At 38.4% G+C, this 26,882-nt stretch overlaps 1 protein-coding gene across 12 annotated transcripts in view; it reads right to left on the bottom strand.

Annotated features, from left to right (window-relative positions):
- Window positions 1-26,882, bottom strand: part of ATP10B (ATPase phospholipid transporting 10B (putative)) — a 159,477-nt gene that overhangs the window by 78,537 nt on the left and 54,058 nt on the right. For 3 of the 12 annotated variants that reach the window (XM_083798072.1, XM_083798073.1, XM_083798065.1), the window contains exon 2: window positions 26,682-26,829. The exons of 7 other annotated variants lie outside the window; for them this stretch is intronic. Coding sequence is in view for 2 of the 5 variants with exons in the window: in XM_083798061.1 (XP_083654187.1) it covers window positions 1,283-1,330 (48 nt within the window). In the remaining 3 variants the exon portion in view is untranslated. Of the gene's footprint in view, window positions 1-1,282; window positions 1,331-26,681; window positions 26,830-26,882 lie in introns of all 12 variants that reach the window. 2 more of the 12 variants (XM_083798068.1, XM_083798061.1) reach the window with 2 other exon arrangements.

Genomic DNA, 26,882 nt, shown 5'->3' with positions numbered 1-26,882 from the left:
TCTTATAAGCACTTTTACTAGAGTGAAAGAAAATTGGACAAAGCAGAAGAAAAAGGAGATGAGGAAAAATAAGGTACTTTTCTCTCTGCATTGAGAATCCATTCCATGCTTCAGAGAAGCACAGATTACAGGGCAAACATTTCTGTAGCCAGATTGCAACATGACTCTAGTTTATTATGGGTAGGGTGCTCTTCTTTTTAATTATCAGTGCAACACACATTTTAGGCCTGTCAACCTTGACAGAATGTCTTTAATTAGCTACCACATCAGAAATGGAACACCTAGGTTATTTCCAACACAAAGTAGTTAAGCTATAGCAGAATGATTCAGCACAGTTAAGTTGGATTCGAGGATTTACGCAGTAAAAAATTAACATCCAGGAAAGTATATTTCTTTTCATTCAGAAATTAGCTGCAGAAATGTCTTTAGTGCAACTCATTTGACAACATTTTCATTTTGATTAACTAAAAAGATTCTGCTTTTTGCAGGAGGCTGCTAAATTTTTAACTCTGAGTTTAATCGAAAGCTCAGGTAATGGATACAACAGATCTCAAACTATATACTCAGATCAGGATATGATCAGAATCAGATTGAAGTAGAGTGCAGGTCTGACAAAACTGGAAAACATCAGAAAAGTCAAGACTACATTTTGAGGCTGAACCTTCTTCTGTTGTGCCACATTTCTGTGGTCCTGTAATGACGACTGGTGAGACCGGGCCTGATGAGAGAAGATCAGAGGAGTTCCAGTCACACCAACGGCATCCACCTTTGGCAAAGAGCTTTGGGTAAGTGTTGCAAGAGAGATGCCAGAGCTCCAAGGGGAGCTTGAGGGGAGCCTTACAGCATAACGGCTCTAAGCTGTATTACAGGTGTGAGCTGTTCCTATGAGACTGTAGTAAGGATAAGGATTAAAAATGAAGTTAACCCTCCCCGTCCCTCTCCCCCATAAGTGCACAGTAAATAGCTTGAAGTTTTTTAAGCTATTATTTGACTGTCAGCAAACAAGAATCACAGATACATTCATGAATATTAGATAAGTTATTTGAAATACAGCAGCAGTACATTTGTTGTTTTCTGGCAGAAATCTTTTCCCTTGCTCCTTGGACAATTCCAGCTAGTTGAGCAGAAAACCAGGCACCACCATCTCCTCACTGCCCACCATATCTCTGATTGAAATGATTTATTTTATTTTTTTAAAGGAAGCTCACATTTGAAAACTATGAGTGCAGAGCAAGTTTAAGGACAGCAAAATGTCATACAGCAGTTATGTTATGTTGTTTACCTGGAAGGACTGCTATTGAGTCCACTAACACCGGCAGTGTTCATACCACTGAAAGAAAAAAAAAAAAAACATGTAGAAAACTTTCCTATGTGGTTTTCTATATCAATCATCCCAGCTGTCATTTATTATTAGATTTTATTTAAAGGATAGCATAAGTGTTTGAACAGGCTAAGTGGAAGGAAGCAAAGCATTATAGGATATTTTCATTTTTCAGACTTCTGATTGCAAAGTAATATATTCGTTTAGCAGCCAAGACTGTCACAGAAGTCAGGCTAAACATTTTAGATTTTTTCTGTGGGCTTTCAAATGGAAAGAAGGGCTTGCAGCCAAGCAAAGTGTTTGAAAGACAACAAAGGATTGCTGGTAGCAATGCAAGATAAACATTCCAGTTGTTTCTGGTTTTGGTTTGCAGCTTTTTCTTTTTCTTTTTTTTTTTCTTCCTCTCTCCCCCCCACATCAAGCCCCCTGGACAAAACACTATATTAGCACTTGCTATCTAGAGCCCTAGGTCAAATATTGCTTAGGTCACTCACTAAGCACGACTGCACAGAAGCTCTTGTTTACAAACCTAGGGAACTGGGTCACCAGATGGCAGCATCATTCGGCACGGATGGAAGTCTGCACTGGGGATGAGCTCCAGATGTCATAGGTCAGCCTCAGAGCTGCTTGAGAAGTTCACAGGGCATCTCTAGGCCTATCTTTGGCTGCTGTACTGGTTGTAGTGTAGGTTCCAGCAGAGCCAGCAGAGCCAGGCATTTGAGGAGACCAGCAACCTATAGCTGAGGCTATAGCTGAGTGTTCTTGGCAACATGTGGCTCTTGCTGAGAAACCAGACAGATTTTCAAAAGAGCCCAGAATGGAGTCTAAAACAAGCTCCTGACACTCTGCTAGTTTCCCAAGGAAGAGAGTTTTTCTGAAAAGATTTGTAATCCCTTAGTCAGTCACCACCATCCACTAGAGAGCAGCCCAAATATGCTTAGAAAAAAGTTAGAGAAAAGAGTTTGGGTTTCCAGAAGTTTTTCTAGGTTACACTCTGCAGAGAACTGATGACCTGTTAGGGATTATTCAGAATTCACTCCTGTTTTCTCCAATGAGTTCAGAAAAGAGCAGATATGAGAAACTAACATGCAGAATGGCAACAGCTTTCCTGACCTTTTCCTATTTTCTCTGTGAAATCTGTGCTCCCTAGTAGTTCCTTTAGTACTCAAGCTCTCCAGATGCAGAAGATCAGAGGAAGAAGATGCTTCAAATCAATAAAAGCAAACCTGCAAACAGGATAGCCTTCCAAGCAGTTGCCACTTCATTTTTGTGGTCATCTGTTGATGTATTAATCTGTGCTCCTGTATTGCACATACATATATATATATATATATAAAAATATATATTCATCTGAAATGTGTTAATACAAGGCTCACTAGCAGCCTTTTTTTTAATTTTTATTTTTTTAAGCAAAAACCCCATTGCATGTGCTTAGGTAGGAAGAAAGATGACAGCAGTGATGCTCCTTTGTTTTTCTGACACGAAGATTTGTGTCTCAGTAGATTTATGTCATATGGACACTGTTCATCCTCCTGCAAAAAATACATTTTATTCATGTTATCTGGCATGACTGTCCTCAAGCTCCCTGACTAAAATAACCTGAAAAACACAATCACAGTTTTACAGGTGCAGCTAGAAAAAGGCACTTATCAAAAAATACCAGGTTAGAAGACAGACTGAACAGTTTAGAGAGGCTGCAAATTAACAAAAAAAAAACAAAAAAAAACAGGTTAAAAGAGACTGAGCAGTTTAGAGAGGCTGCAAATAAGGTTGTTTCAGAGCTACAGTTCATTGGATTTGTTTAGAGAAAAGGGATCTTATTCTTAAGCAGCAGATTTAAAACTTGGGGCTTAAATCAGAAGAAAAGTCTCAGGCTCTGTGTTCATCCCTTGCACCATTTAAAAAATGAAGTATTTTAAAATCAATTTTATATTCTTAATCCTCAGACCTCTTCAAAACATCCCACAGCAGAAAGAGGCAGCAATAACTTCAGGATTTCTGTGTCTATTTGGCAGCAAAGGAGATTTACCCTTCAAGCTCTAGCAGCATACCTATTCCACCATTAATTGCATAATGATTTTCCTATGAATGCTATTCCACGGGAAAAACAGCAGGTTTATAATTATTAATACTCTACCCTTAATTTTAGACAAAATTATCAAAAAAGGAACAAGCTAAAGTAAAGGTTACTTTAGTGTTTCTTATAATTGTTAGCCATCTTTTCTGCCTCCTGCTAAAAGGTGGATTTTTTGATAATCCATCCTATGCATGTTCTAACTACAGTTACAAGTACCTCTCTTTTTTATTTATACAAGCCTTAAGCAATATATCTCAACATTGGGGATTTGATTTCCCTTCCTATTTACCACACCTAGGAGGTACTGCTGTACCACCTTCCCATTTTCACCTTCAAACCTCCTCCCTTTTTCAAACCTCCAGATAAATCAACCTTGCAGCATGCTCCAAAGGCCGCTAAACTTTGGTTCCAACAATTTTGCTGTAGCAGTAGGAGGAATGTAGTCTCCAAGGTTACAGGGACACAAGTAATTTAGGAATTTCAAGCAGCTCATTGAATTGCACAGAGATGATATGTTCCCTGCAGGAAGCAGCACTGTGAAAGCAGACAGACATTGTCTGCATTAACTGAAATCTTCTAGTGCTCTGCAGTGTCAGCCCCATTCAGCAATGCAGGCTGGTGGCATGAAAGCCCGGGTTCCCGCTGTGGGGTCTATGGACCTCTTGACTTGTGTGGATGGGAAAAAAAACAACATGTTGCCATCCCCATCTTTGGGGTTCACAACGGCTTCTGAAAATCCAGACTCAGTTCAGACACCCACAATGCTGTAACTTGTTTCTGTCCTTGCAGGACAGAATTTGCAATTAGATGCAGAAGCAAAGGGAACTAGCTCCTTGCTATTCCAGTCATACACAGGTCTCCTGTGTAAGGGATCAATAGCTTGATCATTTTCTCTGATGCATGCACTAGGGGCACGCTTAAAGATATATTTTTGACCTTATCTCCATAAAATAGGGTGGAGACCAAATATCAGAATTAGTGTATATTCCTCCACAGAATGATCCAGGTAAAGGTCTGGTCGTGGTTACCCAGGCAACTGCCAACAGCACAGCCTGCCTCAAGCTCATTAGAAATACTTTTTTTTTTTTTTTAAAAAAAAAAAAAAAAGCATTCAGTCCTGGAGTCTGCAGTGCTTCCAAGCAATTATATTCATATGGTGTATATATGCTGCAAAAATAGCTTCTTCATTTTCTGCCAGCCAAATTAACCATGAGAACAGACCAGTTTAAGAATGTAATTATTATAGACTAATTTGGCAAACTATGCAGTCAGTATTACCTCAACCTGAGCAGCCCAATCTCCTGGGATTTCACTAGCCTGAGGCTTATTACAAAGAGCAGGACAGATTAGAGCATGCACGAGGCAGGGAGGCAGGAAGAGTTCCTATGGAAGGGGCTTTTCTTTGATTTTCGTTTTTTGCAGACACTATTGTAAACCTTCAGCAAAAACTCAGCAAATTTTCAGTATTGGGAAGGGGAAAGGATAATCACCCTCACAACTGGGAATAGGGAGTAAACATCAACACGGCTTAAACAACTAGTTAATGATCCAGATCACCACCTAAGCAACATTTTGAGGAGAAGGAGTCTATTAACATAAAATGGGACAGTCGGTGAATGTAAGGTATGACACACAGGTAAGCGTGTGAGGAAAAAAAAACAAACATATTTGCTGTTCTGGACCCTCAAATATTTAAGATGGAGCAACTTCCATAGTCTGTTGTTTAGACAGATCATATGAGGGTACATCACTCCCATTTTGGTCATGCTGGGCAGGAAGCAGGTCTGGTAGATGCCATCAGCACAAATCAGAGCTGCATTCCTCTCCTGCAGCACAATGCTTTCAGGACCACTGCTGAGAGGCCTCCCAAGGGATCATGGAGAACAGGCTACCTTGTTGCCTCATTCCTCGTCAGGGTATTTGACAACTTGTCCTTGAGACTGAGCAGCAAAGGCAAAACTAGAATGACATTGGCAATGACAAAGGCAAAGAATGACATCGGCTAAAGGTCGCAGGCCATGGTTAGGCTACCTGGAGTGCAGGAGGGGATAAAACAGAAGCAAGGGAGGTGTAACAGAAGCCTTTGGAGAGAGTGAGATTTAGTGCTTCTGCCCTGGAGCATCAGCAGAATAATAAATTTCAGCTAATTTCAGTTCCTCTATGATAAAAAGAAGTAATGAACTTTAAGGCAGAGAGAGACCTAAGAACATGAAGCCGTTCTTTAGATGAGGCTTGGAAGACAACAACATTGAAAACTATCAAAACTATTGTTGGATGGCCCAAAGATAAAGACAAGTGTGGATTTTGGCTTGTAGGAGTGAAAAAAAGACACCTCAAGAAACACAGTGACCATAAGTCAACATATACTATCCCAGAAAACAAGAATAGGCACAGCGGACAGGAAAGGTGAACAACAGCTGTTGGGACTGTTAACCAGGGCACTGCCAGCTATTTCTCCACTTTTTGTGTGTGTCACATGGAGTGACTGTCACAAAAGTTGGTCACTGTTATCTTGACTAAAGACTCTTTCTCTATAGGAGATTTATCAAGGTGGACATTTTTAAGAAATACTTTTAAAAAGAAACAAAAAAAAAGACCTGTTTTATTATTTTTCACAAAGTGATGATAACTTGACAAGAACCTTTCAAAGTGTCTGACAGTGTATTCTGATACAACACACATATTACCTGTAAAACCTTTAATACAAGATAGATCTGTTAAAATATATTAGTATAAATCCATATGAAAACCTTCATATTCTTTTTGGGGAAGAACCTGTTGTTTCCCGTTGAATGTTCTCAGTTGGCAATTATTATTATATTTTTTACCTTTCATGTATTATGAGCTAGGTGGGAAAAAAGTCTCTTACATCAAAGAACAAATATAAAAATAGATTTTAAAGCCTTGTAAAGAGAATGCTTTGCAAAGCACATCAGATGCCATTCTAATATCCAAGTGAAGTAGAATTTATTAAACCACATCTACAGTTAGAAAAGAATGGTTCACTCTACAGGAAAAAGGTGAGAGCCCCCTAGCTGTTAACAAAGACAGTAAATAGCTGTTGTCATTTGTATGTATGTGAATGGTTACAAATGAATGGCTGTTATAACTCCTGTGCACTGGCTAAATGTGCCCACCTTGTTATTTTTTGTTACCTCTTTCCCGTCAGCTTCTCAATGTTTTTTTTTCAGTTATGTTCTTCCCACAGACTATTTTGCACAGAACATACCTGGGTAACGCTTGGTTCTGAGGTAGAACTTTAATGGCTCAGAGAAGATGGCTTCCACCTCTATGAAAAGCTGTTTCACGTTGCTTTTCATGTCGTGGCTGCACCCTCCCTCAGGCCAATTCCACTCACTTTGGAGGTGGTTTAGCTCTGCAACCTAACATCCTTGTGAACATGGAGGGTGAAGTTCAGCTGCCTTTCTGCAAAGCAGAAGGCTTTTATCATCTGGTGCACTGTTTTTTTGTCTTTAGATAGACACATGAATCAGGCCATTTGTTTATGCATTTACTTCTGCTTGCACTTCAGCCATTACTGCCTGATCAAAAAATGAAGAAATAATTGATTGGTGGTGTCAGCTGAGAAATTATTTCATCAGCAGAAGCGTTTTATAGTATAAAGATGTTTGGGCCAATTCAAGAACAAGTACAAGAAGAGTGAGAACACAGGGAGGATGTGACTCTCTCTACCTTTATAACTGTATACAACATTACCCATTTTACCATAACCTAATGACATTTTTAATCAGTCCAGAAACATGCATTCAACTATATTGATATCTAGAATTTTCAGCCTTTTAAAGACAAGTTGCACAGCACACAGAACCATTAAAATTATGTCTTTATCTATGTCTCTTCAAGGCCTGAAGTCAGGTTCTTTAGTCAAAAAAGCTACACTACAATTTTCATGAGATCTTTTATTTATTAATTAAATCCTTTAAATCGATTTAAGGCTCCACAAAATAAAAGCCCACTGAACTTTCCATTTATTACAGCCTAGCTCTGACCCATCCCTTCATTTGACATAAGTGATTCATCTTGTCAAAGCCCCCGTTTAAAGGTTATGACAGTTTGCACAGGACACGATAGGACTTGTAATGTCATCACTGACAAGGCTACAACCTTCACTTGTAGACATCTTATCAAATAGTCTCATTCTTGTTCAAATCTTGGCCTGAGTTACTTAAAATGACACTTCTCCATTGACAGTGACTGAGTCAGCCAGTAATTGCTGCCTAAAATAATACAAATTCATAAAAATAAATGATAGGAGATAGTTATTTTTAATGTTTGACTTGGTTCCTGAAATATCACTCAGTGACACAGAAGGATAACTCACACAAAGGGTGAACTAGCTAGAAAGCTGGAGTGGATTGACTCAAGGGATTGACAGTACAGCAAGAAATGACACGGGAGGCTGTGCCGCCTTTTCCCTCCTTCCTGCCACTGCTGTGTTCAGCTTTACACAGGACCTGTACAAACACACGTTGTGCAGGCCATGTACCTGCCAAAGTCTGCCAAACTGATGGAGGCCTTGAACTACTTGGTGAGGGAGACAGGAGACGAGATGGCGCATTTCTGGGGTCAATCATGCCAGTTTCCATTTGCCCACCTGACCAGGATTTTAAAGGGAGGAGGAGGAGGAGTTAAACATTTTAACTGTTAAGCACCTTTTCTCCAAAGCACAAAGTTGCAGCTACTAACACAGGTATATGCTTAAGAATACTCTGATGTAGCACACAATAAAGTTAGACAAAGTGGATTTCTATCTCACAAGGACCACGAATCCCAAGTCAAACCCAGGTTTACAGCTGCACAAAGTACGTTATGTTAGCCAATTACATAAATGAACTTTTCATTACTGGTAGCCAGAGGCTTCGCATGTTCTCACATTAGCATACACCATAGGTCAATGCTCCTGTGGAGAAATCACTGACCTGCAGGCACTCAGCTGGCCAGCCAGTTATTTTATAGCAACCACGACCCTTCAGAGCTACCGCTAACCCAGAGGGTGAAAGAAGTGCAGTCTTACAGAAGCTGAAGGAAACCAGAGACCATCAAAGCTGCTAGTGATGCTGAAGCTGACATTAGTTACAAGTCTGCATTTAGGCTGGGAAAGGCAGACTCCCTCAGGGGAGGCAGAGCGACACAGAAGGTACAAGTCTAGTCTTTGAAATGAAATGCTAAACACGTTAATAAAGTTGCTGAGCAGAACTGATTGTTGGGAATAGGAAGTTTGAAAAAAAAAAGAAAAAGATCTGAAAAATAAAGACACAAAACATTAGCAAGAATTGACTTGGTTTCTTCTCACAGCCACTGACTCTAACATCATTTTTTTAACTCTGGGTTCCCATTGCCAGCCCATTTATTTTCCTGAAATAGTTCCAGTTCAATGGGAGAGAGAAGCAATGCATTTGTAATTAGAAGATTTTTATTAATACACGTGAAAAAAAAAAGAATTAAGTTTATAAGATTTAGAGATGAGTATAGATTTCCTTTATCTTTTCTGTTCCCAAGGGGGTGATCTAATCACGAAAACATGCACCTTTTTTTTTTGTTAATGGCATCTTGTTCTCACGCATACCTCCTGGCAGCAGTGGGAAAGTCAGTGTAAAACTGCTGTCTTCCCTAGGTTCAATCTGGGAGACCTTTTCTAGGTTTCATTCTGCCACAGGCTTGTGACATGACCTGCATCCATTTGTCGTGTTTTTAAAGCTACCTATCTAGATTGTAAGATCTAGGCATGACTTACTATTCCAAGTATGCCAACAGGGACTAATAACAAATACACTTATTGCAACCCTTCCCTTAAAATTCTAGAATAAAAAAAATAAACAATTTAACTGGTCATTAACTGCTGAGCATCTGTTCTAAGTTTATCATGACTTATAATGACTTAATATTGTGTTATTACAGACAGTATTACATTGCAATATCCAGAGATCACAGAGGGCTTCCTTTTTTCTCAGTAGCTCATTACTTGCTTTGGCAACAGGATACTGCATTTCTCTTAATTATTCAAATGGGTATTTTTCTTGATTAATCAATTATTTAATCCATAAGTGTGTGATATGCCAGGAAGCAGTTACAATTGAAAGATCGACGAATCTTGTACAATTGGTTCTGAAACTCTGCTTTGCTTGTACGTGTGTGGCTCTGGCTTACAGCACTTGGTTTGACAGAAACTGAAACCAAATTATACAATAACAGACAATAAATCAAGGGCTAAAGTCAACAAAATCAGATATATTCCAATTTGCACTCCTACATCTACCTCTACTCTTCCCAGACAGATCTACAGAACAAGTTGACTGACCTGGTTAAAACTGCCCAATTAGCTGAACAAATGACAGGGTATTGAAGAAAGTGAAAAAGAGCAACACTCTTGGAAGGGAGCTGTCAGGGCCTCTGCTGGGGGTGGGGAGGATCATCCTACCTATGATGAGACAAGGCCTAAGTTCCTAATCTTGTTACGCTTTCTTCCTGTAGATATAGGTAACATAACAAGGAGATCAAAAGACTAATAATGATAGGTGTATTACTTCCCTATGGATGAGACAGTTTGTCCCAATACTCAAAGGAGAAAGCCCAATGCTTCTTTCTGATGCTATTATAAAATACAGTATCTGGGAAACAAAATAAAACCAGAGTTTACATTAATTCTTTTTTCCACATTTTTCATTGACAAAAATACTAGTTTTCTCAGCAGTATACTTAAAATCATTGTTTGCCAAATGGCAATCTGTTAGGAAACAGGTAACAGTTTGCTTCTGTGTTAGGAAAACAAACACTTTTACCTTTCATTTCCCATTATTATACTCAAGGACATATAGTTGTCACCTAAAGACAGCAAAGGGCAATCATATGAAAATGAAGAAATGATAGTCATACAATTTGAATAAGGAGAACGGACCGAATTCTGTTATGCTGATTTCCTTTGACAGCAGTTCTACAAAGGCAGCAGAACATAGTGGACTTGCAGAATACAAAGCAAAGTCTCTCTCAGCACGTCAGCCAAGTAAAGCCTTCTTACTTGATTACTGCAACCATTTCAGTAGTCTTCAAAATTTTGAGGGGAAAAAGAAAATTCTGAGGGAAAGCTTGATCACGACATATTAATTAATTAATTCAATGTAATTGGAGAATCTAACACTATTGAAGAAAGGGCAAGAAACTAAAAAGGAGTATTTACCATTCATAAATGTGTAGGCAAACAAAATGAAACAGAAAGAATTCAATGTCACTCAATCATGTCCAGTGGTCAAACAGTATGGCAAGATTTCCTTATTAACCAGGCACTAATGATATAGCATTTGCGTGTGTGATTAACTGTTATTATAGTGAAAGGCTGTACAATATTCTCCCAGTGATAGTGTTGCCAAATGAACAATTATGAAGCAGTGTTTAGAGTCATTGCTTTTGACCAGCAATAAAAGTAGATCCTATCTGCTGGGATGGTAATTCTTCAGCTCGGAACATGCTGCCAAGACTGGGGTCCCTCCAAATCTTTTCTATGTGGTCTGCACACATGTGATGCTATTTGGGTATGGCATTTTTTTTTTTACTATTCCAATCCCACTCTTGTCTCTCCTACCTGTATCAACTTCTCTAATTCTGATGCTAATTTATTTCAAGATTCACATCATTTGTCCAGCCAAATTACTTCAGGGTTACAAACTCATGACCCTACTGCAATGTGTGCTGTATTTTTTTTTTTTTTCAAGCAAACAACGAGTCTGCAAGTAGAATGGATTTTTCTTGATAAAGAGGCTAAAAGCAAGTGAACTAGGGACTGGGTATAAGTCCTTCCAGATGATACAAAGCTAGAAAACAGGTTATACATTTGAACTGCCGACATATAGGTTGTTGCTCTGCAAATCCAAAAAAATCAGATGCTCATGGGTGAGCAAATAAACATGCAAAGTCCATACCAGATACAGAGAACTAAGACTCCAAGGTAAAAGTGCTTCAGGCTACCTCCCAACAGCAAAGTGTCAGATTTTGCACAGGGTATGTACACACCAGGAGGGAAAGGGTCTTGCAGTGTGACATAGCTCCAGTAGTCACTGCTGCTTACACAGAGCTCCCTCTTCATGCACTGCTGGAGTAGCTGAAGGAGAAGCACCAGTGACTAGGTGCTTGAGATTAGCGGGTGCAACAAGGAAGCTATACTTTACAAGGACAATGAATAACCCCCACCACTTAAGTTGTAGCATTTTGGGGAGAAAGTCACTTTTTATTCTTCTTCCTTGTACATAATTAAGTTCTGTCTCACGTTTCTGGTTTCAGACTTTTCCTCTACCTTAAAGCAACAGAACAATGAGAAAAATGAGAACACATACTTGTGACTTAAGACAGGAGAAGCCACTAACTAAAGGCAGAAGTCTTGTTCCTGGTCCTCATTTCCCAGGAGAGAACTTTTCTGATATGGGAGAGTGGTACAGAATGACACTGAATCACACATTCTGGAATACTGCTACAGCAAATTGGTAATGCAATCCTTAACTTCATGATTCTGTAATCCTTTCATTCAGTATTTAAAAGTAGGCTAAAACAGTATTTTGGCAAGGCATGGGAACTCTTTTTAATTTAAAGTCTGCAAATTAAACTGAACTCCAGAACAAACAAGGTCATTATAATAATTATGAATGTTGAGTGAACTTCTCTCTCCTCAGGCCGTTTGATGTGAGATTCCTCACGTATACCTTAGGCATGCTGTACAATATATTTGCTTCATGGGTAACCATTTCAGTCCTCTCTAAGTCTAAAATGTTATTATAAATCAAGAAGGGTTTCAATAAAACTTTTTCCACTCTCCAAGATTTTAATATTGCCAGGCTTATCCCTTCACCTTTCAGTCAATTATGAAAATCAGCAGAAGGAGGAAAGTGTTGTTTATGTAATGAACAGCTTTTAAGTACATAGAACCTACGTGGCATACAAATATTATAATACTTACAAATTCAATACATTCTGCACACAATTGCTATATTAAATTAAATCACTAAACTCCATCTGCAGTCAAATTCTCCAGATACTTTGGGTCTCGTCATATCAAATAGCCTGCAGGTGTACAAATAAGCATTCATAGTCCATACCAGATGTCAATGTCTAATTACAATACATAATTTTAAAGGGTATGCTCTTGATGCTATTTGCATTTTGACAAAAGGACTGCCACTGTCTGTACAGCACGTTGCTGCTTTTCATTATCAGTATGCAACAAAGATTTATTGACAGAAACTGATGAAAAAAATATTAAACTACTAAAATAACTTCTACACATAAATATAATGTAAGGACTAAATTAGATCCAAAGATTGCCACTACTTTTTCAAATATCAGAACGAGCTATGAATTGTTGCTGTCTCTATCCTCCCTGGATATGAAAAATGCAAGACCAAATAGTACTTAAGTCATGCACATGATTATCATGGACAGTGGGAAAAGGAAACACATCAGTCATGCTCTACGTCTGATGAACTAGTCCGTTATGAAAATTCCAGTATTTAAAAGACTGAAAGCACTAAATTTTTATTTTTATTTTTTTAAAGAGAGCTGGTTTAACACAACATCAGTTAGCTCAGAACAGGACAAGCACTGTTAACTGTTTTTAGACAATGATGAGCAAACAGTGTAGCATACCCAAGAAATATACTATGATAGAAGAGTTCTCCATTCTTGATACAGGGAACCTAGTTACTCTCCCCAGCAACATTTTAGATTTCACTCATAATTTATTCTTGTAAACAAAACAAAACAACCTTAGAAATATAAAGGTCTTTGAGCAAGCATTGAACACTGAGATGTATAACAACTCTGGAAATACCCCTCTTTTTTCATCTTGCAGAAAGACACCCTTGTTCCTACAATCTACATGCTAATGAAAACTGCATTTGGAAATTGGGAGGACTATAGCCTCAAGTGTCAATGTCGATATCAAAGACAAAACTAAACTTAAGATCCTGTCTCTGCAGCACAAGTAACAGACAAAAACATGTGCATGACTAACTGAATATACTTTAAACACTGAGGGTGCTGAAGAGGAGCTATTCCATAAAGCAACAAGACCTAGCGGGACTGGGTATTCTATTTTCTCCCCTTCTATTTTGCAAGTCTCAATCAGGATTTTCTATATTTTTATTCAATTATTTTAGCCAGCTACAGAGATCAGTGCAAACAAATAGATAAAGCAACACAAACCTGATAATTTTTTTTCGATTATTTTAGAGTTCAGACAATTTAACTACCTTTATTTTCAGAGCTTAATTCTGTTACGGTGCTGAGACTCATGCATTCACATTCAATGGGGGAGGACTTGGATTGACATAAATACATCTTTTCTGCCTGTACCAACATCTTTGTTTTAATCCACAGTACGTTTCATCTGGCAAGAAGAAACTCTGTTACCAGTCTTAGAAGTTTATCATGAGGCACAGTACAGGAATTGAGTGGTTCGAAAACATCCCCCAAATCTGTGTAGTTCCAGGAAAAAAAAAAAAAAAAAGTCCTACAACTAATGATAAATCATTACAAAACTGTGAAATGTCATTAGGCAAAAAAAAAAAAAAAAAGACAAGCACCAATGCCTATTCTTTTTTTTTTTTTTTTTTTTGACATGGAGGCTGTTTAAAAGTTGACTCCAGTTGAAAAAACCACAATCAACAACACATCGATGAGGCAGATTCAATACAAAATGCAGTTATAGTGTTAAGTTTTGTATAGCAGCTACTCCTTTGTGCAGTAAAAACGATTATAGTATCAAGACGAATGGATAATGTTTACACTAGTAAGACTAAAAGCAATTAATCAAAAGGCAATATGGTGGCATAGAATGGATTCTGGCTTCTTGTCACCACTAGCGAGAATGGAGTTCATCCAAATAATAATAATAATTGTACAGACTTTTTTTCACTGGAGTGGAACTTTCCATCCCCTATTCACACATCAAGAATTGGGTCAATGAGCATTTGAGAAAAGTCATCTTTTTTCCCTCTTGGAAAACATGCATGCACTTACACAACTAAAGGACAGGTTTTGCATCAGCCAAAAATGAATACAAGCATTTCTGCAGTCCTGTTTATGAGGCTAATAATTCTTGGCATTGTATTTCTACTGCATTAATGAATAAATAGTGACAAGTGGTATCAGAACATGCCACCATGATCTGACTGGTAGAAGGTCTATGAAGGCAAATCTAAAGAGTGCTCTGCAGACTGCCTTTCTCAAAAACTAATTTCTTGCTTATAAATTAGAACCACGGGTCATTAAGCTTTCTGCACTAAGCATAATGCTACCCAACTAGTCAACCAAGGCAATGAGCCATGAAGGACAAACTGCGTTATATATTTTGCTAATTTCAGTCTGGAAAACAAGAGAAACCTTGCTGACTAACAGTGATTTTGTTTTGTATTGATCTACAGTCATGCAATCCAGCTATGACACTGAAGAGAATGTTCCTTGTTACTTGAAAAAGGAAAATCTCCACATTTTCTGTGCAGATAACCTTACAGCCATTTTACCCTGTCCTCATTTCATCATGGACTTATGTGCATTATTGAGTGTACTCGTTTCAGCTGAGATAGAGTTAATTTTCTTCCCAGTAGCTAGATATGGTGCTGTGTTTTGGATTTAGGATGAGAGTAATGCTGATAACACACCGATGTTTAAGCTGTTGCAATGTCCCAAAAAGCCAAGGACATTTCGGCTCCTCCTGCTGCCCTGCCAGCAAGGAGGCTGGGAGCACACCAGGAGCTGGGAGGGGACAGGACCAGGACAGCTGGCCCAGGCTGCCCACAGGGACATCCTGTACCATGTGGCATCATGCAGGACAGTAAAACTGGGGGGAGCTGGGGTGAGGCGGTGGCTGCTGCTCAGGGTCTGACTGGGCATCAGCCAGTGGGAAGTGAGCAATTGCTTTGTGCATTGCCTGGTTTGTATTTTCACTTGTCATAATTATTTTCCCTTCTTTTTCTGTCCTTTTGAACTGTCTTTATCTCAACTCATGAGTTTTACCTTTTCTTTGGGTCTTGATTCTCTCTCCCAACCTACCGCATGGTGAGGGGAGTGAGTGAAGGGTTGCATGGTGCTTAGCTGCCTGCCACGTTAAATCACACCACTGAAGTACCATGTACCCATCTGAAGGACTGCAAACATTCCAGGAAAATGAATGTGTAATGATAAGAAAGAGTTTGTAGTCTTATTTGAACCTCTTTGCAACCCTGTGTCTCTTCAGAATATATTCTAACTCTTATGCTGCCTACAACAGTCCAGAACTTCCTTTCTATGTAACCTTTTGCTAAGTCAAGCTTTGCTTGCAGCTTTTCAATAGTTACTCTGGCATTTTCATTTCCGTTTAACTGCTTTCCTCACCATGACATAACAACCTCATTCCTACCTCCTTACCCAAGGGACATGCCCAAAGTGTCTATCACAGAGACTTGAGTTCTGTTCCATACTGTTCTAAACATCTCTTTACTGTCAGGTGATGGATAAAACCCACTTTGTATTTTTTATAAAATCTTGTATCCATCATCACTTTCTGTAAACTGAATTATTTATTAAAGTAGAACAACACAAGCACTATGACAAGCTTTTGAGGAACTAGATTAACTATAAATTTTTAGCATGCCTGAGGGCTTCCCAACTTTTTTTTTTTTAGGGGTCAGCATCATTATTTTACTTTTTCTTTTTCCTCCTGACAGCAATATATTCATCTACATTTAAACTTTCCATGATAATTTAAAAATATTTTACAGTATTGATTTTTAAAGGGCCATTCTGAGCACATTCAATTATAATATTCCAAGTCCTACCTTGTTAGATTTTTTTTTTTTTAAATGAGGACATCTTGACATAGTATACAAATTACAGGCTTGTCTAGTCTCCATCCTTCATCACGTTATGCTGAAAAAGACAATAAATTCTTAAAAAAGTTTCCACACAAACTGTGATAGAGGGCAGAAGAAGGAATTGCTTGCTGTGGTAATTTACTTGAACAGGAGAGTGAATAAAGTTTTGTTTCAGATAGTGTTTCTGTGTACAAGGTGTTCCAAAGTGAATTATGAATTACTGGGTTATAAAGCAGCCTGACAGAGGAGATACTGTGAACTGGAAGATGCATTATAAAGGCTCCAGAATGTTTTGAAAACTAGACATGGGAAGCTAGCTGCAAAATTGGAAATGCTCAGCTTGAAACGGAAAATGAGGAAAAATTGTGGAAAGCATTAGTGAAGAACTACAACAGGGCTTGTTGGATGAAGGGTCATCTAAATGTCAGTGTAGGAATGGAAGAGGAACTTTTAGTTTTAATATTGCCTAATTACCCCATTATGTTGACTGATATACCATATTCAATTGAACCATCAGACCTTGAATAAATATCATTAGGTTTATAACATTTGCCTTGAAGTAATGCCAATGGGTTCATCAGTCTTGGTCTGTCTTGGAAGACCATAGGGCAACTGCTTACTCCAACCTGACCGCAGAGAAGTGGATTAAGTAACACTGAAAGTCTGTGGCTAACCTCAGGTAGCTTACTTTTGCCAGAAAATAATCAATATATATATTAATAATAATAGTAGCGTATTGTTAATCAAAACTGAGGTCCCTTAGAATTCAGAAGGCTACAGAAAGTTGTTTTTTTTTTTTTCCTTCTGGAAAGGAAAGAAAAAGCAGTATGTTAATGTATGTCAGTACACACATGAAATCTTTCACACTATTTTAACCTGCATTTTGATCATTTTTCTTTTCCAGGCCTAAAAAGATAAAAGGGAAAGCTTGTATTCACACATTTGAGATGTGACCATGTACTGTAGCCCCAAATTGAAAGCATCTCTGTTGAGATCTTCTTTTGAATAACCAATCCCAGAAATCTCACCACATCAAAATCAGCTCTTATCTCCCTGATCATGCAGTAGTAGGCATGGAGAAGACAAGAACTGCCTCCTACTCAGCAACCAGCAAGAATCCCGCACCACAAACCCAAATCTTTCCCCACTGCCTTCCCCAAGCTCCCATGGCAGGGCCAAAGCAGCAGGCAAGCACACCTTTCAGTTTGTGGTCTGGAGTCTAGGACTTGAAGTGTAAGGTCTGCCTCCCTAGCCAGCTCCACAATGCATGAAGACTATGTCATGAAAACGGAGGCTGAAAAATTAACAAGAGATATCACATGGCAACAGATTTAAGTAGTTCTGAAAGTTAATTTAGTCCATTTTTAGAATCCCAAATGCATGTTAAGCTATAAAGAAAGAGTGCACTAAAATAAAAAAGAATCTTATTTAATAAGAAAATGTGATGAAACATAAAAAAAATTCATCAGAGTTTGTTTTTTATAAAGGAGGAAGAATTTCCATCTCAGCTTCCATGAATTGGACTTCCAGTATTTAAAAACCTTTCTTTGCTTATAATAAAGACATACAATAAGACTGTAAATGGAAAACTTCTTGCAGGAGGGGAACTTTTCTTTCTGTCTGATCCAAGTGGTTGAAACAGTGATTAAAAACTGCAAGGTTTTATAGCTGTAACTGAAACAAGCTGTCAAATGCGAAGGCTATTTTACGGAGATTAATTAATAATCTAAATGGATGTATGGGGTCTTTCACTACCCTATCTTTGGTCATAAGAAATCAGAAATGCAAATAGTATCCCTGATATCTTTTGTTGCAAAGTACTGTTCCCTTTGCAATCAACATTTTATAAAATAAGTACAGATATTCTATCAAGCACCCAAAGGAGAATAAATAAGTCAACCTGAAAAAACATATCTGCAATACAAGGAGGAGCTAGCTGAGAACACTGCATTGCAACAAATTTTTTCTTAAAAAAAAAAAAAAAAAAAAAAAGAAAAAGAAAAAATTGATCTAGAAATGCTTCTTTCAAAACACCACAGTTTTGTTTTCAAGAATAAAGTTTTGGTAAGTGAAAGAGTAACAAACATTTAAAACATCATCTGACTGGCTTTTATTTACAGAAATTAAATGTCAATTGCAAAGTGCATTCTTTGTTTTTAAAAATCACAGTAGTCACCATTCCAGAGACAATAAAATCCATAGCTGATGTTCCCCTGCTGAATCCCACTGCCAAACACTGAATGAAAGTATTTCATTTTCCTTAAAAAAATAAGTGTATTGTTCATAGTTAAGTCCATAGAGACAAACAGGACAGTGAACTCAGAGTGGAAATATAAAAGAAGAAATTTTATTGTTAAGCACCATTTCCTGCCTTCAACTTCCAAACATTACTGGAGAAGGGATTTAAAAACTTGCAAAGACTCAGAGTTTGCTAGTGTCTTTTAAGTTTTTCTAGCTGGGATCTTACTATTATGGTCTCAGACAATCAATATTTTGGGAACAGTTTTCTGGTTAAAAAGCTGAGAAGCACCTGAATGTTCTTTAAGTTCTCTAGGATGATTTAAGTACTCTTTAGTCCTAGGACATACAAAGAAAAGCTCCCAAAATAATTGTCTCACTTTAAGAATCAACATTTGCTTAAATAGATAGCAGCAGTGAACTATCAGACTTGGTAACTTTTTCTTACTGAAGTCAGCAGAGCATCATAGTCTCAAAGATGAATGGTGTCAGACATGCCAATGTTGCTCTGTGGTTTGCCTACTTATTATTTTGTCTGCAGACATAAGTTCACTCAACCCATATTTTGAGCTGACTAGATGCGAATCAACTCCAAAGCAGAAAGCTGTGCATCTGTGGTTAAAAGCACCGAGCCCGAGCTAATGAGCCCCTTCGAGACATGAGATTTAATGGGCTGGACTCAGTGCCTGCTAACATGGCTGTGATGCAGCCTCCGCCTCAGACAGGACTCGTGTTGAGTTGTATGCCAGCCAAGGCATACCAGCAACCTCTTATGAACCTGTGCCATTGATTTCAGAGAGAAAAAGTCCCAAATAGGTACTTTGATAATTTTACTCACATATCCTAGCTGAAGACTGATTGAAAACTGGCAGATCTTGCAGTCGTGATTCAGCAGGTCACATCCCTGAGCTCTCTGCCCAGCTCTTCTGCCAGAGGTCACCTCTCCCCATCACTGAACACATGCCTGTGCCCACACCTCCAGTGCCTTGGGGCACTGGCTTAGGACTTGGCTCCAACCAGGAAACTGCTCTGGGGCAGCACCAATGAGCCTCCCTTCCGACTCCTTTACCCTCCAGTGACCCGGAGCTGAGGTTAGCAGCTTTTAAAACTGGTGTAATAAGAAAAGAATCACTAGCACTCATCTATCAAGAATGACTGCACAATCATGTGCAGTAGTAGGATAAATACGTTGGGTGTTTAAATTATGTATGGCTTACTTGGTTGCTGTGGACAGCACTGAGATTTCAACTGTGTTCAGAAACTGGACCTTCAGAAACCACCCCACTCCTTGAAGAGATTCACAGGTAGCAAAGGTAGAAACTAGGGACAAACAGACTGGACTTTAAAATAAATAAATAAATAGCTTTTCACATCAAGCACAAATGCCCTCAGCTACCAAAAGCTTCAGTTACAGAGAGGTAGAAAGCTTGGCTGAGAGGATCTTCAGGTAGCTCCAAGTTAAAACAGGAGCTGGTGGCAGCTTGTATTATAGTCCTAATTGGCTTGTGAGAGACCAGTGTTACTGCAGGGGTCTGGGGCAGCTTTTCCTGCTCCCTTCTTTTGCTTCTCTTGTCTTTACTCTTTGTTTGGTTGGTTTTGGTTCTGCAGCGCGGGATGAAAGAGGGTATCTTCAGTATTAAAGAAAGGGTTTTAATAAGAATTAGATAGTCTGAAGAAGATATTGGCTCTATTACCAGAGAAGTCAAATTCTTTTCTCTTTTATACTGCAAAATGATTATTTAGCAACTGCCATGGAATTTAAGGTGAAAAGCCACAGATCAGTTCTAGAGCGTAGCAATCGATAAGCCTTTGCTTGGGAGCTGTATTCTCTCTGGTCCATATTGTAGCGCTGAGAGAAACAAAAACCTTCTGATCTCATCGAACTGATTTTATTGAGCTTTTAACTGTGAATCAGAATGTAAGGAAAAAATCCAACTGCAAGGAGACAGTTTGAAAATGCTTTTGCAGGAAACTATTTCATGACTTTTACCAGGCACATGAAATGCACAATTTTCTCAGAAGACCCTCTTACCTCACTTATTAAGACCAAGAAAGCTAGGAAGAATAATTCTTGAATACTATTTCCTCTGACAAGCTCTTTTTTATAAGGAATTATCTTCTCTTTCTTCCTGTTGACTACTTCGCAGTGTTGGAAACAGTAAATCAACAGCAAGTGCAACACAGGCACTATTTCAGCCTAACTTGGTTGGAGCCCCTCAGCACAAACCATGGCTGTTTCAATACTAATGCTGCCCTAAGACAGTACAGAGCCAAAAATTTTTTTTTCTCCTATTAACAGGAAAGGATATTCACAAGTTGCTGCTAACCAAAATAGCAAAGCAAATAAAACACACCATACAAGAACTTTAGGTATTTGTCATTTTAGTTAGTCTTTGGGGTACAAAAACCATTAAACAACTCAAAATAGTAGCCTATCAGCTCAGAATGTGAAGGATGCTCTTCTAGAAAAGTCAGTCCTCAGGGTCAGATTGCACTACCAAAGACTTCTTAAATATTTTATTAAACTCATCGTTAACCTGACTGTTTTGTCTGCTATTGCTTTGATTACTCTCAACAACATGCTCACAATAAGCAGTAACAAAAGATTCAGACTAGACTTCTGCTACAATACTGCTATTCCTCATAAATATAGTCAAAACATGAAGTTTTTTTTTTCTTACAGATCCCGTGTCTCATGAGATTATCATATTACAAAGTGAGGGAAAATACTCCTCTTTTCCCAAGTGGTTTTACTTTGACAGCACTTTCTACTCAGCCAACATCATTGCTTTTCTTGTATTCTCACTTTTTGTGTCTATGTCAATTTATTTAATTTCCTGGCACCATCAAACCACTTGTGGGAGTAACATAGCTGTCGCATCACCTACGTTTTCTCCCAGGTCAGGGAAAAATGGTGTCCAAGGTGTCAGCTGCTAGTCAACCACAGCAGATGCAAGAGAGGGAGAATGAAGAAAAAGGGACCTCTGCAGAGAAGACCTACATGTTCTCATTTCTTTCCCAGACAGGCCTGACACAGGAACACAGAAAAGATACAACCCTAAAAAGACGTCAAAGAGGAGCAGTTTTAAGGCACATAAAATAACCTGATCTTCCAACAAGAATAAGCTTATGTTTGATAGGAAGTCATGTTAATTTCTTTCCTGTTTGCTTTCATTTTTCAACAAAACAAATTTAACTCCACATACCTTGAAAAAGGTGAACAGTTTAATTAATGCTTGTGAATGACTGAGAGCTTCTGACAAGACACCATGCAAGTACAAAGAGCAAATGAACTGTAAGTTAAATAATAAAGGCTGTGATCCTGCAAAACTACCATAAGAACACCTTCAGCTTCTGTACCTATTTGATTTACGTACTTTAACAACTATTTAAGGTCAAATTTTCAGCTGCGAGTAATATGTATTTTCCCCAGAGGTGGCTGAAAGTAGTGATTCATGTCCTTCAAGTGCTTTGATACAAGCTTACTCAATGTGCCAAAAGGCTAATTAAGAAAGAAGAGGTGCATGTACTTAATAGGATATTTGGCCTTAGTATTTGCAACTCTTGCCAACTCCCTTCTTTAAAATCAGAAAAAAAAAATCTGACTAGAAACCAGAGAGGAGTTTGGCCTGAAACCATGTATGCGCACACACACAGATGCCCAGACTCTACTGGCCACGCTGCTCAGAAAGCTGCAGAACTCCCCAAACCTCTGTCTGACTAATTGAATTCCAGACAAGGTAGAAAATTACTGTATTAGCTCTCTACTCTCTGCACTGGCTGCTTTTATAAGCAATTCCTAGTAGAATTACCTAGCAGCCTTTTGGCAAAGTAACATATTAAGTTGGTAAAAAGCAATAATGAGGAGCAGCCACCTAGGCACATTTTACTTTACAAACACCAAGCTGCACATGTCATATGGAAAGAACGCTTCTTAGGATAGCAATAAATCATCTTCTAAGGGATGCTAATGAAGAAGTGATTCACTGCACGTGGAGGCAGGACAAGATGCAGAAGGACAAAGCACAGGGACTATGGCTTGGAAAAAAGACTCCATCCTTACCTGCTCCCTAACATCTCTTCAGTAAGTGTTAGCAGTTTGCTGTCTAATCTGGAATAGCCTATTTGCAAGTTTCCTGCAAGACTCAAATCCACAAATTAATTTCAAATAAGAGGCTATAAAATTGTTTCAGTGTGACAGGAACATTAACACTACCCAGTCTATGCAAGTATTATCTTCATGAATTTCTGCTTTTTAAATGTATTTTTAACTATTCCAGGCTAAAATATGTATGCTGCATGCTCAGGCAAACCTCCAGCTGCATAGAAATGAAATATTACTGAAAGAGGTTGTTTACAGGAGCCGTCTGGAGCAGCTAATACATATTACAATATGCTAAGCTCTGATAGTCCCATATCAGTTGCAATTACTTAAAAATGCAGTAGCTTTGAGATTGAGGCAAATTAAATTCTCTTTATCCATGAAGTAACTAAAACAATGGGCAGGGAAATAAAGGAATACCTGTGGTAAAAGGTACCAACTGGTAACAGACAGACTGCAGGCAGCAAAATATACTTGTTGACAGCGCCCCAGAGAATGCTTAAGAAAACACCCAGTTTTGTTTAATTGTTTCTTAATTACATTGTTTCATCCAGGCACATAAACTCTATTAAATCAATAAAAACAGTCTCCTTGGGTTTACTCATTACATAAAGTTTATTTCAAAATGAGACTCTGGGTACCTAGCAAAGGCTCTAAACTTGCCTAAAGAATATCTCTGAGAACTGAATAGACAAGCACAAACCCAACATGTGCACGAGTGGAGAGAGAGGTGCAGCTCTGCACCTCTGAACAACTGGGACCACTCAATCACGTTATCTACACAAATAATTAAAATGCATACCGAAAGCAAGAATTGAGGCAGAAAAATGGTGTTGATTGGTTTGTTCACAGTGATGCTGCACAGAACTCGAGGCAGGAATAAATGCATCACCTCCCAAGAAAAAAAGCATTTGTCATTCTGCAAATTTAAGGCTTGTACTCTCTGCTTATATATGCAGAGTACCAGCAAAATGTTGCCTTTGTTAGTCCTTACAAGTGGCTAACAAAAACAAGTGGCAAAAAAAAAAAAAAGCTGGATTACTTTCAATTTTGTAATTGGAAGAAAAACTACTTAAAGCATGCTCCCAGAGTTATTGAGACCACTCAGAATTAGATAACCTCAAATTAGGGCACTTGCATGGAGAGACTTGCCTGCGAGCTTTCAGAGAAAAATCTGCCAAAGTACAGAATAACTCGAAGGTCTTTGCAATCAGAGGTGTGGGAGGGCAGGAGAGTGAGCACTGGCTGCTGAACCTGAGGTTGGCACAAGCTGAGGAAATGAGAAGAGGCAATTCCCAAAACAACATTATCTCAATGTTGGCACATCTCTGAAATAGGAAGAAAAAGTTTTTCAGCAGAAAATATAAACGTGTATGCTTATTAATGAACAAATCAAACCTCACTCTTCAGTAGAGCCCAGAGGTCTCCATTATAAAATATAATAGCAGCAATCTGACAAGATTAGCTTTGATTCAGAACAGTGACGGGTGTAGAGACCACGGGGTATAAGGTCTTGGTCTGTGAAATACAGGGGACGTAGAGACTTACAAAAGGATATGGCTATTAGTAACATTAAATAATTTAGAAAATGGTTCTTGGGGTCAAGAAGCTTTGTAGCCCCTGCCCTACAGTTTCACTGTCTGCATTAACCAGTGCTCAACGGCTCAGAAGCTTAAAACCCATACAAGATTTGCAAGGAACACTACCCACAAAACGTGGGAAGAACAATCAGCTGTGCTAGTGGTCAATTTTAGGCCTCAGAAATGCAACAACATTCAAATATGGGTACATGTTCCTAGTCCACACCACACTAATCCTCCTGAAATTACCATATAAATAAAGTGTCACTGTGGATTTAGCCAGTTAGTGATCACCTGCAGGTAAACCTCATTACCGGTTACATTAATAGGAAGATTGCAAAGAGATAAGAGAAATAAAAAGGAAAATAGAGTCTCCTGTGATACTGTAAAAACAGTATTTAAAATGAACCTTTCAGAAATCTTATCGTAATAATATTATTGCAGAGATGGACAAAATATGGCATTAATGTACTTATCTTTCTGAAGCAAATTACCATTAACCATCACAACCACTCCCCCACCCCACAACCTATACCCACAGACAAGCCTGACAGAGATTGATTTTTCAACTTGTCTAATTGGCCCGAGGGTATAGGAAATTAACTGGATCCTTCTCTGCCTGAGCTAGCAGCTTTTCATTTTGCGAGAAACAGAAAGCAAGTAAGATTACATATTACTTATTGTTATATCAATTTTCTTGCTAGAAGAGATTAGAGATAACTTTCTTTGCTGGGTAATTATTTCCTTTGCAGAGACGCTTACAGTTTTTGTTTTGTTTGACTGATACAGTTTGCTTTATTTATTTAATTTCTAAAAGTTTTTTTTTTTTTTTTTTTTTTTTAAAGACTGGTATTAAGGAGATTATTCCTCTGGAATGGGGAACGGGGTGAAGAATGATTCAACATGCTCACAGAAGTAAATGCAAACACATTACTGCTCTTCTCAAAGTTGACACAATAGCCCTGCAATGAAATAGCTGAGGGCAAAAGAATATGCAGAGTGCTGATGCAGCAGCATTACTAACATACCACGCATTCTTTTGAACTCTTTTTTTTAGACTTGGCAAGAAGTCCATCTTTGCATTATTTTTTTCCCTAAAAATTCATCTTTCAGTTCTTGAACTAGAATCAGGAGGCAAACTCTGTGAAACACTGCTCTGAGTGCCCCCACCATAAAGCTCTTTCCTGAGGCTGCCTCCCAGTTAGACTTGGTGCCTAACACAGGGACTGAACATACCCTGCAGCCTTGCATCAGTGGGGTCTCTTACTCTCCACCTTCCAACCACATCCTCCCAAGAAAAAAAAAAAAAAGAAAAGCCAAATTTACCTGAAGCTATTTCAGATGATACTGGAATACGAACAGAACAACAGCCAATGCACACAAATGCATGAGCTCCCCTCCTTAACTACTTCCCAAACCAGATTTTCTTTAAAACATGAACCAGATATAAAGCTCACAAAAATTCCCAGTGCAGTATTCTCTTCTTGTTTTGTTAACAAAAAGATTAAATTTCTTTTCATGCCTCTATGAAAATTCTATCATTTTCATATTTAAACTTCTATATTGCTTTTCTGAATCTCCCTGGAAAAAGCTCTTCTACAGTCTTCCATGAAGTACTACCAATATTAGTATTCTGCTAATTCAGTTCCTCTGCTTCACAGCCACACAGCAGAGTACCTTAACGTAACCGTATTGTCTGCTATCTACAGCAATAAAGATCTTTTCTGAACCCCCTCGCATATTGGCAGTCTGTGGTTTAACGGATTACTCTTCAGAGAAGCCTAAGTATGCATCTTAAATGTAAAACAGAAACATTAGCCTCAAAAGTCATCAAGGCAAGTTTTCTGTATTAAAACTGAAAGCTTATACTTCATTTCTTTCTAATATAGATTACGTGTCACTCAAAAAGTCTCTATTCTGTCTCTTCAATAACCTGGGTGATTTTAAAGACCCTACAAATATTAAAAAGTCAAATCAGCAATGCTTATTAATGTTGCTTTTTGTATTCCTGAATTCTGCAGTAATGTTTACTGTTTCAAGGGGAGTTTATAATTATGGAAATTGCTAAGCAGTCTGCATAATGTATAACATGTTTGGGTTCACTGACTAGAAGCTGAGATACATTTCTTTAATGCTGCCTGTATGCTATGCAATTCAGTTTGCATTTCTTACGCTCCACTGCTCTGTACCTGTCTCCAGCAGTATCCCTTGTGTTTCAGAATTTATATGCAACCTCAGTACCTTTGCAGACATTTGGCTCTCAGAAATTATCTAAATAATTTATGTATGCCAACTTAACATTTTGCAAAGCAAAGCTACATTTTGATAGCCCCGTGATTGTTGAATCCTAGTGAAGACTTCCACCTTTTTCATTATAATCTTAGTTGTTCTCATCATAGTTGTAACTTAAACATTGTGGAAGCTGTTCTAAGCTGCGCGTATGACATTTTATTAAAAAAAAACACAACGATGTTGTTAAATGTACTCCACTACTTTAAATACAGCATACCTCTTTCATATCATAAACATCATGTCTGCAGTCAGCAATAGGCTGTTTACTGATCCTGTTTTCAAAGGCGTCCATCATTCTGACCTTGCTTGTGCAGGAACTTCTGAACTCATGTGTGTGTGCTGCTCCTGGTGTCTGATCATAGTACCTGGTGCCAGAACAGTAACAGAATATTTAAAACTGAGATGTGCTGAAAGGCCT

This window comes from Anser anser (assembly GCF_964211835.1).
Source record: "Anser anser genome assembly, chromosome: 14".
In the NCBI taxonomy this organism is placed as follows: domain Eukaryota; kingdom Metazoa; phylum Chordata; class Aves; order Anseriformes; family Anatidae; genus Anser; species Anser anser.
Note: the sequence above shows the minus strand (reverse complement) of the source record. Positions and strands in the feature narration are given on the sequence as shown.